The sequence below is a fragment of the Nerophis lumbriciformis genome, linkage group LG14 (genome assembly GCF_033978685.3).
Source record: "Nerophis lumbriciformis linkage group LG14, RoL_Nlum_v2.1, whole genome shotgun sequence".
NCBI lineage: Eukaryota > Metazoa > Chordata > Actinopteri > Syngnathiformes > Syngnathidae > Nerophis > Nerophis lumbriciformis.
In genome coordinates this window covers 39,848,824-39,864,957 of record NC_084561.2, presented here as the reverse complement: position 1 = coordinate 39,864,957, position 16,134 = coordinate 39,848,824, and the positions used below count along the sequence as shown (strand labels likewise).

Genomic DNA, 16,134 nt, shown 5'->3' with positions numbered 1-16,134 from the left:
ACATACATACACATATATATACATACATATATACACATATACACATATATATATATATATATACATATATACACACATATACATATACATATATATATATATATATATATATATATATATATATATATATATATATATATATATATATATATATTTATAGTCAAGGTTTCTTATCCGTTATATAGTGCTCAATATTGGGTTAGAGTGGAATATACAATAGGTCAGGAGAAAAACACAGAGGCTATTTCATCCCTACAAGCCTGTCCCGCAGGTTTCCCAGGATTTTATAATATAAATAATAGAATAGAATCTCCTTAAGAGCAGGGAAACCTACGAAACAGGCTTGTAGGGATGAAATAGCCTCTGTGTTTTTTCCTGACCTAACGTATATATATATATATATATATATTATTTATTTATTTATTTTTTACCCACTCAAGTCAAAAAGTTTGGGGCCTTCTCTACACCCTGGTCTGGAAAATATCTGCATATAAATATGATATATTTTTTTGTATTATTTTATAATTCATATGATGTATAAATCTTACTTTACCTGTGTTGACCTTTTATTTCCACCTAAAAACTGTTTCCTTTTTTTCCCACTTCAAAGTGCTTCACTTTCTTTTTACTTAAAAATACACAAATGTGAAATGTACGATTAAAAAAAGCGAGTTCCATAATTCTAAATATGTACACATATATAAGGTGTCCCATTCCAAAAACAATGTTTTTGTCTCCCTTCAATGTACTGTAGGCAGTTGGCCAAATGGTGTTTACCTGCCCTTCACTCACTTTGAATGCTTAAGAGTGCTTAGGAAATGTTTCATCTTCTGCACATACTACAAGTTTACAAGCCCATCCTGTTCCTTCCATCTCATACCGAATGTCACCACAAGTAGACAAAATCACGAAAAATATCATTGATGAGTCTGCATTGACTTCAAATGATTTACACCATTTAAAAACTCATGTGCAGGTTGAAGTCTGGGGCTTTAAAGCTAACGCTCACTTTTTTCCTCTCACAGACACCACACCATGGCAATAGGTGTGGCTGTGGATATTCTGGGATGTACTGGCAGCGTGGAGGAACGGGCATCCACTTTGAATCGCATCATCCTGGTTGCATTGGAGCTAAAGGACACTGTGGGTGACCTGTTTGCTTTCACTGCTCTGATGAAAGCCCTGGAACTGCCACAGGTAACACACATTAGTTTTACAGTATATAAAGTTTGTCCCTTGGCAAGTTTCACTGCAATAAGGCGCTTTTGGTAGCCATCCACAAGCTTCTGCTTGAATTTTTGACCACTCCTCTTGACAAAATTGGTGCAGTTCAGCTAAATGTGTTGCTTTTCTGACATGGACTTGTTTCTTCAGCATTGTCCACACGTTTAAATCAGGACTTTGGGAAGTCCATTCTAAAACCTTCATTCTAGCCTGATTTAGCCATTCCTTTACCACTTTTGACGTGTGTTTGAGGTCATTGTCCTGTTGGAACACCCAACTGCGCCCAAGACCCAACCTCCGGGCTGAGGAGTTTAGGTTGTCCTGAAGAATTTGGAGGTAATCCTCCTTTTTCATTGTCCCATTTAAAGCACCAGTTCCATTGGCAGGCAAAACAGGCCCAGAGCATAATACTACCACCACCATGCTTGACGGGAGGCATGGTGCTCCTGGGATTAAAGGCCTCACCTACAACAACCAAACCCGGTCCCTCAGGTCAGCTGATCAGCTGATCCTGGAGGTACCCAAAACAAAGCGCAAGCTCAGAGGGGACAGAGCCTTCTCTGTTGCGGGTCCCAAACTCTGGAATGATCTCTGTCACGTTCAAACACAGGACAAAAGGCAAAGAATCAAACAGAGACAGAATTCAATTTGGACTCAATTGAGGAGAGACATGCGTCAACCTGTAACCTCTTACAGTGTCTTAGCACGCTCTGACGAAGAAGGTTTTCGTCTCCTCTTTTAATTCAGATGTTCCATGTTCACGCACCAACATATGTCACAGCAGGAATGGTAAGTGTGTAAAAGAGTCATTGTTTTCGGTCGCTTTGAAGTCCAAGAAGAGGATTTCTCGGGCTTGGGCTCTTCCTGGATCCAGCTGGGGCAGGTGTTGGAGGACAATGGATAACCCCTCCCGTCTCCTGACCACAGTGACTTCAAGAGGGCAGCGGGTGGTAAATAGCGTTGACTTCAGTTACCAAATAGTTGGAAGAGAGTTTGTGAAATACTTCAAAGAGAGTTCGTTTAACACTTCAAAGAGAGTTCCTCTGGGAGTTGAGCAGATCCTGCCATCTGTCCGTGTTGAAATCACAGTGGCGTTTCACGAGCCTTCTTCCTCTTGTTAGGCCTCGAAATACAGCATTCATAATACAACATTTCTTTTGTGATAACTTACAAACAATTATTCCAACAATCTCCCTCTCCATGTGAGACAGGCCCCTTCTTTGGCTATTTTTAAGACCCTTCTTAAAACCCATTTTTATTCACTGGCTTTTAACCCAGCATGAGACTTTGAACTGTTTTTAGCTTTTAACTTTTTGAACTGTTTTTAACTTTGAAACTGTTTTTATCTAACAAACTGTTCTTAGGGTAATTTATATTTGCTTTTTAATTGTGTATTTTTATTTCTGTTTTAAATGTTATTGTTTTAGTCTGTCCTTTGCCTCTATTTCTTTGTGGTGTACAGCCCTTTGTTCTTCAACTGTGCTTGTCTTTAAAGGGCTTTATAAATAAAGTTGGTATGGTATGGTATGGTAAAAAAGAGGTACAAACTGAAAAGAGCACCTCTTACATCTGCGGGGCCACTTTAGTTTTCGGTTTTGTGGCAACATGGGAACATCCAAGCTCCAAGGGAGGAGGAGCTTTGCGTTGATGTTATGGATCTTAACCTACGAGAGTAGATCTTGACTGCTACAGTACCTTATATTTCTTCAATACCCGAATCATTGCACCATAGTGGTATCTTCCTCACCAAGGAATGGACTCAAAATTGAATTAAAAAAACGTTAACATATTTCCCTATTAAGAAAGACTTTGGGAAGGCCATTCTAAAACCTTCCTTCTAGCCTGATTTAGCCATTCCTTTGCCACTTTTGACGTGTGTTTGGGGTCATTGTCCTGTTGGAACACCCAACTGCGCCCAAGACCCAACCTCCGGGCTGAGGAGTTTAGGTTGTCCTGAAGAATTTGGAGGTAATCCTCCTTTTTTCATTGTCCCATTTAAAGCACCAGTTCCATTGGCAGCAAAACAGGCCCAGAGCATAATACTACCACCACCATGCTTGACAGGAGGCATGGTGTTCCTGGGATTAAAGGCCTCACCTACAACAACCAAAAAAGAGGTACAAACTGAAAGGAGCACCATGCAGGTGACACTCTTACATCTGCGGGGCCACTTTAGTTGTAGGCTTTGTGGCAACATGGGAACATCCAAGCTCCAAGGAAGGAGGAGCTATGCGCTGATGTTGTGGATCTTAACCTAGGAGATTAGATCTTGACTGCTACAGTACCTTATATTTCTTCAATACCCGAATCATTGCACCATAGTGGTATCTTCCTCACCAAGGAATGGACTCAAAATTAAATTAAAACGTTAACATATTTCCCTATTAAGAAAGACTTTGGGAAGGCCATTCTAAAACCTTCATTCTAGCCTGATTTAGCCATTCCTCAGCCACTTTTGACGTGTGTTTGGGGTCATTGTCCTGTTGGAACACCCAACTGCGCCCAAGACCGAACCTCCGGGCTGATGATTTTAGGTTGTCCTGAAGAATTTGGAGGTTTCATTGTCCCATTTACTCTCTGTAAAGCACCAGTTCCATTGGCAGCAAAACAGGCCCAGAGCATAATACTACCAACACCATGCTTGACGATAGGAATTGTGTTCCTGGGATTAAAGGCCTCCAAACATATTGCTGGGTATTGTGGCCAAACAGCTCAATTTTTGTTTCATCTGACCACAGAACTTTCCTTTAGAAGGTCTTATCTTTGTCCAAGTGATGTCAGATCAATTTTGTCAAGAGTAGTGGTCAAAAATTCAAGCAGAAGCTTGTGGATGGCTACCGAAAGCGTCTTATTGCAGTGAAACTTGCCAAGGGACATGTAAGCAAATATTAACATTGCTGTATGTATACTTTTGACCCAGCACATTTGCTCACATTTTCAGTAGACCCATAATAAATTCATAAATTCATGAATGTTTTTTGTGACAAACAAGTATGTGCTCCAATCACTCTATCACAAAAAAATAAGAGTTGTAGAAATGATTGGAAACTCAAGACAGCCATGACATTATGTTCTTTACAATATCAATTATGACACACATGTTTAATGAATAATTATTTTGCTAAATGTAATGGAAAGATTGCACTTTGTAACACAATGACACAACAGGAATAAATAAGAGTCATTTGAGGAACACTTAGTTCCTTCTCAAGCAATCTAGACCGTGAAATTATCTTGTCAGATTGACTCTTTTTTAACTGTACTAGGATGCAGATTTTTTTTTTTTTAAATGGTACGTTGTTTAGAACAATTAACCAACGAAGCCGGGGGGGTTGTTTTGATCCTGTACAGATCAGTCGTCTGGAGGACACGTGGACCACTCTAAGAAGGAACTTCACAGAAACCGCTATCACCTATGAGAAAACCCTCAAACCTTTCTACAAGAATCTCTACGAGGGGACAGGTATTGCACAACAACAATACACATCAACTAAGATCTACATAAGAAGTGCTAAATAACATGTGCAAACTATGAAATTGTGTCTAATGGGTTGAGTTTTTCCTTGCCCTGATGTGGGATCTGAGCCAGAGGATGTCGTTGTGGCTTGTGCAGCCCTTTGAGACACTCGTGATTTAGGGCTATATAAATAAACATTGACTGATTGATACTATTAGTGGGCGTGTTGTGGTGCAGAGCGCCTTATTTAAATGAGGTATTTGGGTGTAGACCGACGGTTACCATGGTGACACTCGTTTCCCTCCGCATATATGACCATCCCGTGGTGTTTCGTCATGTTGTTGACGAAGCCTGGACAATTATTTGAATATTAATCATGATTTTAATTTTGACTTCTCACGATCATAAAAATATAATAGAAAAAATCGATTACATTTTTGGCCTCGTAACGGTGAAACGGATGAGTCAGCAAATGAGTGAAAAAAAAAGATTACGTGCAAAAGTTTGGGATTTCACTAGAGATGTCCGATAATATCGTACTGCCGATTTTATCGGCCGATAAATGCTTTAAAATGTAATATAGGAAATTATTGGTATCGGTTTCAAAATTATCGGTATCGGTTTCAAAATGTAAAATGTATGACTTTTTAAAACGCCGCTGTGTACACGGACGTAGGGAGAAGTACAGAGCGCCAATAAACCTTGAAGGCACTGCCTTTGCGTGCCGGCCCAATCACATAATATCTGCGGCTTTTCACACACACAAGTGAATGCAAGGCATGCTTGGTCAACAGCCATACAGGTCACACTGAGGGTGGCTGTATAAACAACTTTAACACTGTTACAAATATGCGCCACACTTGTGAACCCACACCAAACAAGAATGACAAACACATTTCAGGAGAACATCCGCACTGTAACACAACATAAACACAACAGAACAAATACCCAGAACCCCTTGCAGCTCTAACTCTTCCAGGACGCTACAATATACACCCCCTGCTACCTCCCCACCTCAACCCCGGCGCCCCCCCAACCCCGCCCACCTCAACCTCCTCATGCTCTCTCAGGGAAAGCATGTCCCAAATTCCAAGCTGCTGTTTTGAGGCATGTTAAAAAAAATAATGCACTTTGTGACTTCAATAATAAATATGGCAGTGCCATGTTGGCATTTTTTTCCATAACTTGAGTTGATTTATTTTGGAAAACCTTGTTACATTGTTTAATGCATCCAGCGGGGCATCACAACAAAATTAGGCATAATAATGTGTTAATTCCACGACTGTATACATCGTTATCGGTTGATATCGGAATCGGTAATTAAGAGATGGACAATATCGGAATTTCGGATATAATAATAATAATAATAATAGATTTTATTTTTAAAAAGCACGTTACATTGAGTAAACAACCTCAGAGTGCTACAGTGTATTAAAAATAAATAAATAAATAAAATAAAAATAAAAAGATAATAAAAAATAAATAAAAATAAAAACTAGAACAGCCAAATAGCTAGAAGTAGTATACATATATCCAAAAAAAAAAAAAAGGAGGGTTTTTAAGCCTTTTTTAAAAGCATCCACAGTCTGTGGTGCCCTTAGGTGGTCAGGGAGAATGTTCCACAGGCTGGGAGCGGCGGAGCAGAAAGGATATCGGCAAAAAAGCCATTATCGGACATCTCTAATCGGCATACATTCTGCATATTAATGACGACAGACACGCTAAATGGATGCACTCTCTATTTTGCTCCTTTAAGTGATGCAATCCTCTGCACACGAGCTAAATAGATGTGCTTTGCACGCGCTATCAACTATGCAACTCTTTTAGTACACGCAAACTATTAGTAGATAAGAGCCTTTGTTTGTGCAGTTAAAACCTGTTTGACTGCGTTAATCAAAACTGTGTTATCACCACTATCAGACAACAACAACAAGATAAGATATTTACTGGAGCAATTCTATTCTAAGGTTTTTGCATTCTAATGAACTACAATACTGATGGACTTTGGGTAATACAACTCAGATCTTGCAGGCGTACCTAATGATTCGTCCTTTATCCCTCGCAGCCTCCTCTCCTCCGGTGGTCTGCGTGCCCCTCATGTTGCCTCTCCTCACTTTGATGGAGCGCCCGTCCGTCACGCCAGAGGGGGCGGAGCTCTGGGAGGTCAGCGACCAGGGCTGTGACATCATGCTGCGTCACCTGGAGGCCGCGCGGGACGTTGCACGTCACGCACACACCTACACCGAGAACGCACAGGAAATCACGCACGGTAAAACATGAAATATTCCGGGAATCATTTTTGGTGATTTAACCCCCAATTCCAACCCTTGATGCTGAGTGCCAAGCAGGGAGGTAACGGGTCAACATTTTTATAGTCTTTGGTATGACTCGGTTGGGGTTTGAACTCACGACCTACCGATCTCATCATCATCGGCGGTCACTCGAACGAGTATGACGGTCCTCCTGGTAGGGGTGTATCCCTTTATGGAGGATGCCTGTGCGTGACTTTGTTTAACGTGGGGAGACTGGTGCACAGACAGTCACCACACGATCCTTGACATATCTGGGTCAGGTTCCAGTGGCATGGAGTCCAAGACGACTGGGGACCCTTTTCTGCTGCAGCCTTCATTCGCCATCCAGCCGTTGTGACGCTCCATAGGGTTAGCAATCATCCTCCGCCTGTTCCACCGTTGAGGTCTTGGGTTATTTCCCCAAAACTGGGCCCACATGGATGTGGGTGGTGCCTTCTTCCGCCATCGCAGCCGTTGTAGTGGTTCTTACATCTACCGTCTTCCGCCTGCTCCACCGTTGAGGTCTTCACCGTATCCCTGGCTAGGGGGCAGTCAGGTACTAGGCCTTTGCCAAGGTGCACCTGGGGTAACAGTAGTAAAGGGGTTAACCTCCTAGTGCCCCAAGACCCCTTAGAGGAGCCTCCACTGCCGGATGCACTTTAACGTCATGCCCAGGACGTAGGGCGGACACTCTAACCACTAGGCCACCGAGTAGGTATCAGCTCAGGCTATGTCTACACTAAGCCAGATAATCCCTTAATAATTATTTAGCCTAAGCCCCCGTTTCAGCCACACTAAACTATTGAGGTCTTCACCGTATCCCTGGCTAGGGGGCAGTCAGGTACTAGGCCTTTGCCAAGGGCCACCTGGGGTGACAGTAGTAAAGGGGTTAACCTCCTAGTGCCCCAAGACCCCTTAGAGGAGCCTCCACTGCCAGATGCACTTTAACGTCATGCCCAGGACGTAGGGCGGACATTCTAACCACTAGGCCACCGAGTAGGTATCAGCTCAGGCTATGTCTACACTAAGCCAGAAAACCCCTTTATAATTATTTAGCCTAAGCCCCCGTTTCAGCCACACTAAACTATTGAGGTCTTCACCGTATCCCTGGCTAGGGGGCAGTCAGGTACTAGGCCTTTGCCAAGGGCCACCTGGGGTGGCAGTTGTAAAGGGGTTAACCTCCAAGTGCCCCAAGACCCCTTAGAGGAGCCTCCACTGCCGGATGCATTTTAACGTCATGCCCAGGACGTAGGGCGGACACTCTAACCACTAGGCCACCGAGTAGGTATCAGCTCAGGCTATGTCTACACTAAGCCAGAAAACCCCTTAATAATTATTTAGCCTAAGCCCCCGTTTCAGCCACACTAAACTATTGAGGTCTTCACCGTATCCCTGGCTAGGGGGCAGCCAGGTACTAGGCCTTTGCCAAGGGCCACCTGGGGTAACAGTAGTAAAGGGGTTAACCTCCTAGTTCCCCAAGACCCCATAGAGGAGCCTCCACTGCCGGATGCACTTTAACGTCATGCCCAGGAGGTAGGGTGGACACTCTAACCACTAGGCCACCGAGTAGGTATCAGCTCAGGCTATGTCTACACTAAGCCAGATAACCCCTTAATAATTATTTAGCCTAAGCCCCCGTTTCAGCCACACTAAACTATTGAGGTCTTCACCGTATCCCTGGCTAGGGGGTAGTCAGGTACTAGGCCTTTGCCAAGGGCCACCTGGGGTAACAGTAGTAAAGGGGTTAACCTCCTAGTGCCCCAAGACCCCTTAGAAGAGCCTCCACTGCCGGATGCACTTTAACGTCATGCCCAGGACATAGGGCGGACACTCTAACCACTAGGCCACTGAGTAGGTATCAGCTCAGGCTATGTCTACACTAAGCCAGATAACCCCTTAATAATTATTTAGCCTAAGCCCCCGTTTCAGCCACACTAAACTATTGAGGTCTTCACCGTATCCCTGGCTAGGGGGCAGTCAGGTACTAGGCCTTTGCCAAGGGCCACCTGGGGTGACAGTAGTAAAGGGGTTAACCTCCTAGTGCCCCAAGACCCCATAGAGGAGCCTCCACTGCCAGATGCACTTTAACGTCATGCCCAGGACGTAGGGCGGACATTCTAACCACTAGGCCACCGAGTAGGTATCAGCTCAGGCTATGTCTACACTAAGCCAGATAACCTCTTAATAATTATTTAGCCTAAGCCCCCGTTTCAGCCACACTAAACTATTGCGGTCTTCACCGTATCCCTGGCTAGGGGGCAGCCAGGTACTAGGCCTTTGCCAAGGGCCACCTGGGGTAACAGTAGTAAAGGGGTTAACCTCCTAGTGCCCCAAGACCCCATAGAGGAGCCTCCACTGCCGGATGCACTTTAACGTCATGCCCAGGACGTAGGGCGGACACTCTAACCACTAGGCCACCGAGTAGGTATCAGCTCAGGCTATGTCTACACTAAGCCGGATAACCCCTTAACCGAATAATTATTTAGCCTAAGCCCCATTTCAGCCACACTAAACTATCTTTATCAGCTCAGTGTTAAATTTAAAATTGGTACCGTATCAATTCCAATGTGAAAAGGTACCCATCCCTACTTGGCCAAATATGCAAAGTATGCCTGTAGGGGGGGGGTGTGGCCTGCGGACCTCCTCGCAGAGGGCCTTCTGGACCAGATCTGGTCCAGTGGACAGAGCAGTGCCAGCAGGCGTATGAGAGGGTTAAGAAAGCCCTCTGCAAGGAGCCAGTCCTGGCCCACCACGCTTCGCTGCAGGTCCGCAGGCCACCCCCCCACAATACCAATCTCGTCCCACGCAAGTCAGAGCCACAAATAGAATGTGGAAAACGCTGACATTAATTTTTAACCAAATTTTTTTTTGTTTGTTTTCAGGGTTCCAGTGTGACGAAGACCTGCTGGAGGTGTTCAAGACGGACTTTCAGCTGCGGCTGCTTTGGGGGAGTCGTGGCGCTTCAGTGAACCAATCAGATCGCTACAGCAAATTCAGCCTCATCCTCACGGCCTTGTCACGCAAGCTGGAGCCCCGACACAAAACGCAAACATTAATTTGACTTCAACTTGGCAACGACACGCTGACTGTGCCGGACTGAAGACTGATGGATTTTTATTCCAGCCGAGCAACGGGCTAAGAATAGAAATAACAGCACAGGATGAGGAAGATGTATTTATTAGCAATGGAGACAAAGATTCTCGCCCGGAAAAGGGTGGATTTCCATCTCCGGGTTGGAGAGGAGACCCTGCCCCAAGTGGAGGAGTTCAACACCTCGGAGTCTTGTTCACGAGTGAGGGAAGAGTGGATCGTGAGATCGGCAGACAGTAAGTCGGACCGCTTTCCAGTGAGGGTTGGACTCCACCAAGGCTGCCCTTTGTCACCGATTCTGTTCATAACTTTTATGGACAGAATTTCTAGTCGCAGTCAGGGCGTTGAGGGTATCCGGTTTGGTGGCTGCAGGATTAGGTCTCTGCTTTTTGCAGATGATGCGGTCCTGATGTGGCTTCATCTGGCCAGGATCTTCAGCTCTCACTGGATTGGTTAGGACTGGAATCAGCACCACCAAATCAGAGTCCATGGTTCTCGCTCAGAAAAGGGTATATTTCCATCTCCGGGTTGGAGAGGAGACCCTGCCCCCAAGTGGAGGAGTTTAAGTACCTCAGAGTCTTGTTCACGAGTGAGGGAAGAGTGGATCGTGAGATCGGCAGACAGTAAGTCGGACCGGTTTCCAGTGAGGGTTGGACTCCACCAAGGCTGCCCTTTGTCACCGATTCTGTTCATAACTTTTATGGACAGAATTTCTAGGCGCAGTCAAGGGTGTTGAGGGGATCTGGTTTGGTGGCTGCAGGATTAGGTCTCTGCTTTTTGCAGATGATGTGGTCCTGATGGCTTCATCTGGCCAGGATCTTCAGCTCTCACTGGATTGGTTAGGACTGGAATCAGCACCACCAAATCAGAATCCATGGTTCTCGCTCAGAAAAGGGTGGATTTCCATCTCCGGGTTGGAGAGGAGACCCTGCCCCTAAGTGGAGGAGTTCAAGTACCTCGGAGTCTTGTTCACGAGTGGGGGAAGAGTGGATCGGTGAAGCGTCTTCAGTAATGCAGACGCTGTATCGATCCGTTGTGGTGAAGAAGGAGCTGAGCCGGAAGGCAAAGCTCTCAATTTACCGGTCGATCTACGTTCCCATCCTCACCTATGGTCATGAGCTTTGGGTTATGACCGAAAGGACAAGATCACGGGTACAAGCGGCCGAAATGAGTTTCCTCCGCCGGGTCTCTCTTAGAGATAGGGTGAGAAGCTCTGCCGTCCGGGAGGAGATCAAAGTAAAGCCGCTGCTCCTCCACATGGAGAGGAGCCAGATGAGGTGGTTCGGGCATCTGGTCAGGATGCCACCCAAAACGCCTCCCTAGGGACCGGTAGGAGACCACGGGGAAGACCCAGGACACGTTGGGAAGACTATGTCTCCCGGCTGGCCTGGGAACGCCTCGGGATCCCCCGGGAGGAGCTGGACGAAGTGGCTGGGGAGAGGGAAGTCTGGGCTTCTCTGCTTAGGCTGCTGCCCCCGCGACCCGACCTCGGAATAAGCGGAAGAAGATGGATGGATGGATGGAGGAAGCAAAGATTTGAAATACTTGCTTTGTACGACTCGGTGCTTACAACAGTGTCTGGTCTGTTCTATACAACACATTCACACTGTCCACAATACCACTCTAAGACACGCCTGTGTGTCGGTCACTTTGATAAGAGTGGTAAGAAAGTATGAACGTTCATCATTTCCACTTTAAAGGGAAACTGCACTTTTTTTTTTTAATTTTGCCTATCGTTCACAATCATTATGAAAGCCATGACGGATGCATTTTTTTTTTTAATGCATTCTAAATATTAAATAAATTTGATCAAAAGTCCGCTTACAATGGAGCCTTTCAATTCTGCCTATAGAGCACCTAAAAAAACATCCAAACACCTCCATTAGGGTTTTATATACATGATGTAAATATATACACTATATTGCCAAAAGTATTTGGCCACCTGCCTTGACTCACATATGACCTTGAAGTGCCATCCCATTCCTAACCCATAGGGTTCAATATGATGTGGGTCCACCTTTTGCAGCTATTACAGCTTCAACTCTTCTGGGAAGGCTGTCCACAAGGTTGCGGAGTGTGTTTATAGGAATTTTCCACCATTCTTCCAAAAGCACATTGGTGAGGTCACACACTGATGTTGGTGGAGAAGGCCTGGCTCTCAGTCTCCGTTCTAATTCATCCCAAAGGTGTTCTATCGGGTTCAGGTCAGGACTCTGTGCAGGCCAGTCAAGTTCATCCACACCAGACTCTGTCATCCATGTCTTTATGGACCTTGCTTTGTGCACTGGTGCACAGTCATGTTGGAAGAGGAAGGGGCCCGCTCCAAACTGTTCCCACATGGAATTGTCCAAAATGTTTTGGTATCCTGGAGCATTCAAAGTTCCTTTCACTGGAACTAAGGGGCCAAACCCAACTCCAGAAAAATAACCCCACACCATAATTCCTCCTCCACCAAATTTCACACTCGGCACAATGCAGTCCGAAATGTAGCGTTCTCCTGGCAACCTCCAAACCCAGACTGGTCCGTCAGATTGCCAGATGGAAAAGCGTGATTCATCACCCCAGAGAAGGTGTCTCCACTGCTCTAGAGTCCAGTGGCGACGTGCTTTACACCACTGCATCCCACGCTTCGCATTGGACTTGGTGATGTATGGCTTAGGTGCGGCTGCTCGGCCATGAAAACCCATTCCATGAAGCTCTCTGCGTACTGCACGTGGGCTAATTGGAAGGTCACATGAAGTTTGGAGCTCTGTAGCAACTGACTGTGCAGAAAGTCTTTGCACTATGCGCTTCAGCATCCGCTGACCCCTCTCTGCAAAGTTTACGTGGCCTACCACTTGGTGGCTGAGTTGCTGTTGTTCCCAAACTCTTCTATTTTCTTATAATAAAGCCGACAGTTGACTTCATGACTTAATATTTAGGAGCGAGGAAATTTCACGATTGGGTTTGTTGCACAAGGTGGCATCCTATGACAGTTCCACGCTGGAAATCACTGAAAGCGGCCCATTCTTTCACAAATGTTTGTAGAAACAGTCTCCATGCCTTAGTGCTTGATTTTATACACCTGTGGCCGGGTCAAGTGATTAGTACACCTGATTTTCATCATTTGGATGGGTGGCCAAATACTTTTGGCAATATAAAGTATGTGATGTAGTAACAGGCATATATATAATAACATTTAGTATTTACGTATTTTGATCATTTTAATCATACGTATTTTAAAAAACGCATCACGACATTTGCTTTTTGTTTTCTTCATCACTGATTTCTTCTAACCGCAGACTTTATGAGAGCCAACAAACATAATAAAACATCACTTACTGTACAAGGTCTGCTGTCATTAGGATGCAGACTGTTGGGATGTTCATATATTCCCATTTAGATGGAAAAAAGGCTCATAATCTGTCAGGTTCAAACACTGATGACATCTATTAAACAAGACAAGAAGCAAGGAATTAAACAGAGACATAATTAAATTTAGCTTAATTGAGGGGAAACGCGTAGACACTGTATCCTTGTACGGTGTCCTCCCACGCTCTGACGAAAGATTGTACGCCTCCTCTTTTATTTGGACTTTCCCTGACTACATGGCAACAGCTGTTTCTAAGGGAGGGGGGTCGTAAACAGCCGCTCTCTTTGGTCACAAAACAGTTAAAAGAAAAGGTCGTAAAACAGTTCAAAGAAAAGGTGCCAGGAGGGAGGTCAGGCCCTGCCTCCTCTCCGCTTTGTAGATCTCGGGTAAAGACAAAATCTTCCTGTGGATTACAATACATCAAAGAAACCGACACCCTCATGTCGCTCCCCATCCTACGCAGTGGAGTTTTACAAGCCTTTTGCTTGGTAGGATCAAAGACAGCTTTTGTCCTCTGGCAGGGCGAGCTGAACTCAATGTAACACAAAGTTTTGTGATAACTTCGATACAATTACGGAGAAACGGGATGGGAACAAGCGCTTTCCGTGTCATTCTTGCCAGTTCCAGGTCCTAAATTGGCTGTCAAAGTGTCCCAACTTGTCGGATTATATCGAGTTTTTAGGTGAGAGGCATGTGATCGACAATACATTTACGGGGAGCAGGGAAGCGAGGAAACAGCAGATCACTCGATGATAGTTATCAGGTCAACACTATAAATAGGTAGTCTGCGTTAGCGCTTATAATAACAATACTTGGTTAATATTCAAGTCGCAAAATATAAATGGAGTATTGTTTGCATTTTTTAATGGTTATTGATCAGATTTTATTGGCTGAATAGTGGACTTTTATTTATGTTTATTTAATATTTAGAATGCATTAAAAAAAAAATACATCCGTCGCAATGATTGTGAACGATAGGCAAAATTCCAAAAAAAAAAGTTCCCCTTTAAATGTTACATACTGGGTGCTTGGCTTCACAAAGTAACCCATAAGAACCCAGACCCACTCCTGCTTTCAGCAAAATTACGCAGCATAAACCACAAACATTGACATTTTACAAAACAAATGTTAAAATAAAATAAAATATAAAATAATAGAATAAATAGCAACTATCCCTAACACGAACAGTTGGATTTTACTATGCAACACTCTATTAAAGTTGTGTTGAATGGGTTCAAAAATGAATTTTAATGCCAAACAATTGCATACTTGCCAACCCTTCCGGATTTCCCGGGAGACTCCCGAAATTCAGCACCTCTCCCGAAAACCTCCCGGGACAAATTTTCTCCCGAAAATCTCCCGAAATTCAGGCGGACTCAGGTCCTCCACAATATAAAAAAAGCGTACCTGCCCAATCACGTTATAACTATAGAATGATGGAGGGCGAGTTCTTGGTTTCTTATGTGGGTTTATTGTTAGGCAGTTTCATTAACGTCCTCCCAGCGCGGCAACAACACACAACAACAGCAGTCACTTTTTTGTCTACCGTAAAGCAGTTCGTCTGCCGTAAACAGCAATGTTGTGACACTCTTAAACAGGACAATACTGCCATCTAGTGCATTTGATGAAAGCACTTTTGTGCGTGCCACACATCAATGCATCATCAGAGAGGGTGTTCAGCATGGTTCGAAAAATAGTGACAGAGAATAGAACAAGGATGGACAATTCAACCCTTAACTCAACAATGAGTAGATGAGTGTTATGTGTGTGTATGTGTGTAAATAAATGAACACTGAAATTCAAGTATTTATTTTATATACATATATATATATATATATATATATATATATATATGAAATACTTGACTTGGTGAATTCTAGCTGTAAATATACTCCTCCCCTTTTAGCCACGCCCCCGTCCTACCCCGATCACGCCCACGCCCACACCCTCCCCCCCCTCCCGAAATCGGAGGTCTCAAGGTTGGCAAGTATGCAGTTGGCTTTTGGAGATTTTGAAGCGGGTTCTTATGGGTTAATGTGACTTTAACCCATAAAAGTGTAAAAGCCAGATTAAGAACTAACAATTTGACTTGCAGCACTTGTAATGTACATTTAAAGTCATTTGATATTTACAGTGACAGCAGTTTTGGTGTCATGGCCCTTTAAAAAAGATGAAATGAGGAAGAAAAAAAACTTGCACTTTCTTGAGACGTCTGTAGAAGTATTTGTAATTAGTTATATCATTGAGTGAATAGGATGGATTGAGGAGTAAAACTACATCAGACCACTAACTCCAATTGAAAGTGAGTTAGTGATGTATGTATAAGGTTAATGTAAGTACAGTATATCAGTGATTAAAGGTGTACATACTGTATGTGTGACAAGTTCATATTTGGCTGTATATACGGAACATAAGTTAAATAAGAATGTTAATGTTTATATTATGAACTACTGTGGTGTTTTAATAAATGTGGTACATGTGGTTTTCTGGGAATTTTTTATTGGAATTGTATGAAAATGCACACAAGACGCTCATGACTGGGGATGGGTACCGAATTCGGTACTTTTATAGGTACCGGCCGAACTCCTTCGGAACTACCAGTTACAGATTCACGTAAAAAATGTTTAAAAAGCCATAGTTTAGTACCTTTGTTGCACGGGAAGTCCTGTCGGACTGTCTGATTGTGGCGGTCCGCTCCCTGTATAATCAGTGTCAGAACT

At 43.9% G+C, this 16,134-nt stretch overlaps 1 protein-coding gene and 1 long non-coding RNA gene across 4 annotated transcripts in view; one reads left to right on the top strand and one right to left on the bottom strand.

Annotated features, from left to right (window-relative positions):
• The window catches only part of bcar3 (BCAR3 adaptor protein, NSP family member), a 174,286-nt gene extending 167,065 nt beyond the window's left edge, over positions 1 to 7,221 (top strand). For all 3 annotated transcript variants that reach the window (XM_072914710.1, XM_072914711.1, XM_072914712.1), the window contains 3 exons: positions 1,026 to 1,197; positions 4,576 to 4,687; positions 6,747 to 7,221. In XM_072914710.1, coding sequence (XP_072770811.1) covers positions 1,026 to 1,197; positions 4,576 to 4,687; positions 6,747 to 6,961 — 499 coding nt within the window. In that variant the 3' untranslated portion in view covers positions 6,962 to 7,221. The remainder of the gene's footprint in view (positions 1 to 1,025; positions 1,198 to 4,575; positions 4,688 to 6,746) is intronic.
• LOC140679399 (uncharacterized) overlaps positions 1,024 to 16,134 on the bottom strand; it is a 17,884-nt gene continuing 2,773 nt past the window's right edge. The window contains exons 2-3 of the long non-coding RNA XR_012050815.1: positions 6,719 to 6,918; positions 1,024 to 1,188 (exon numbers count right to left, since the gene is read on the bottom strand). This is a non-coding gene — a long non-coding RNA (uncharacterized lncRNA). The remainder of the gene's footprint in view (positions 1,189 to 6,718; positions 6,919 to 16,134) is intronic.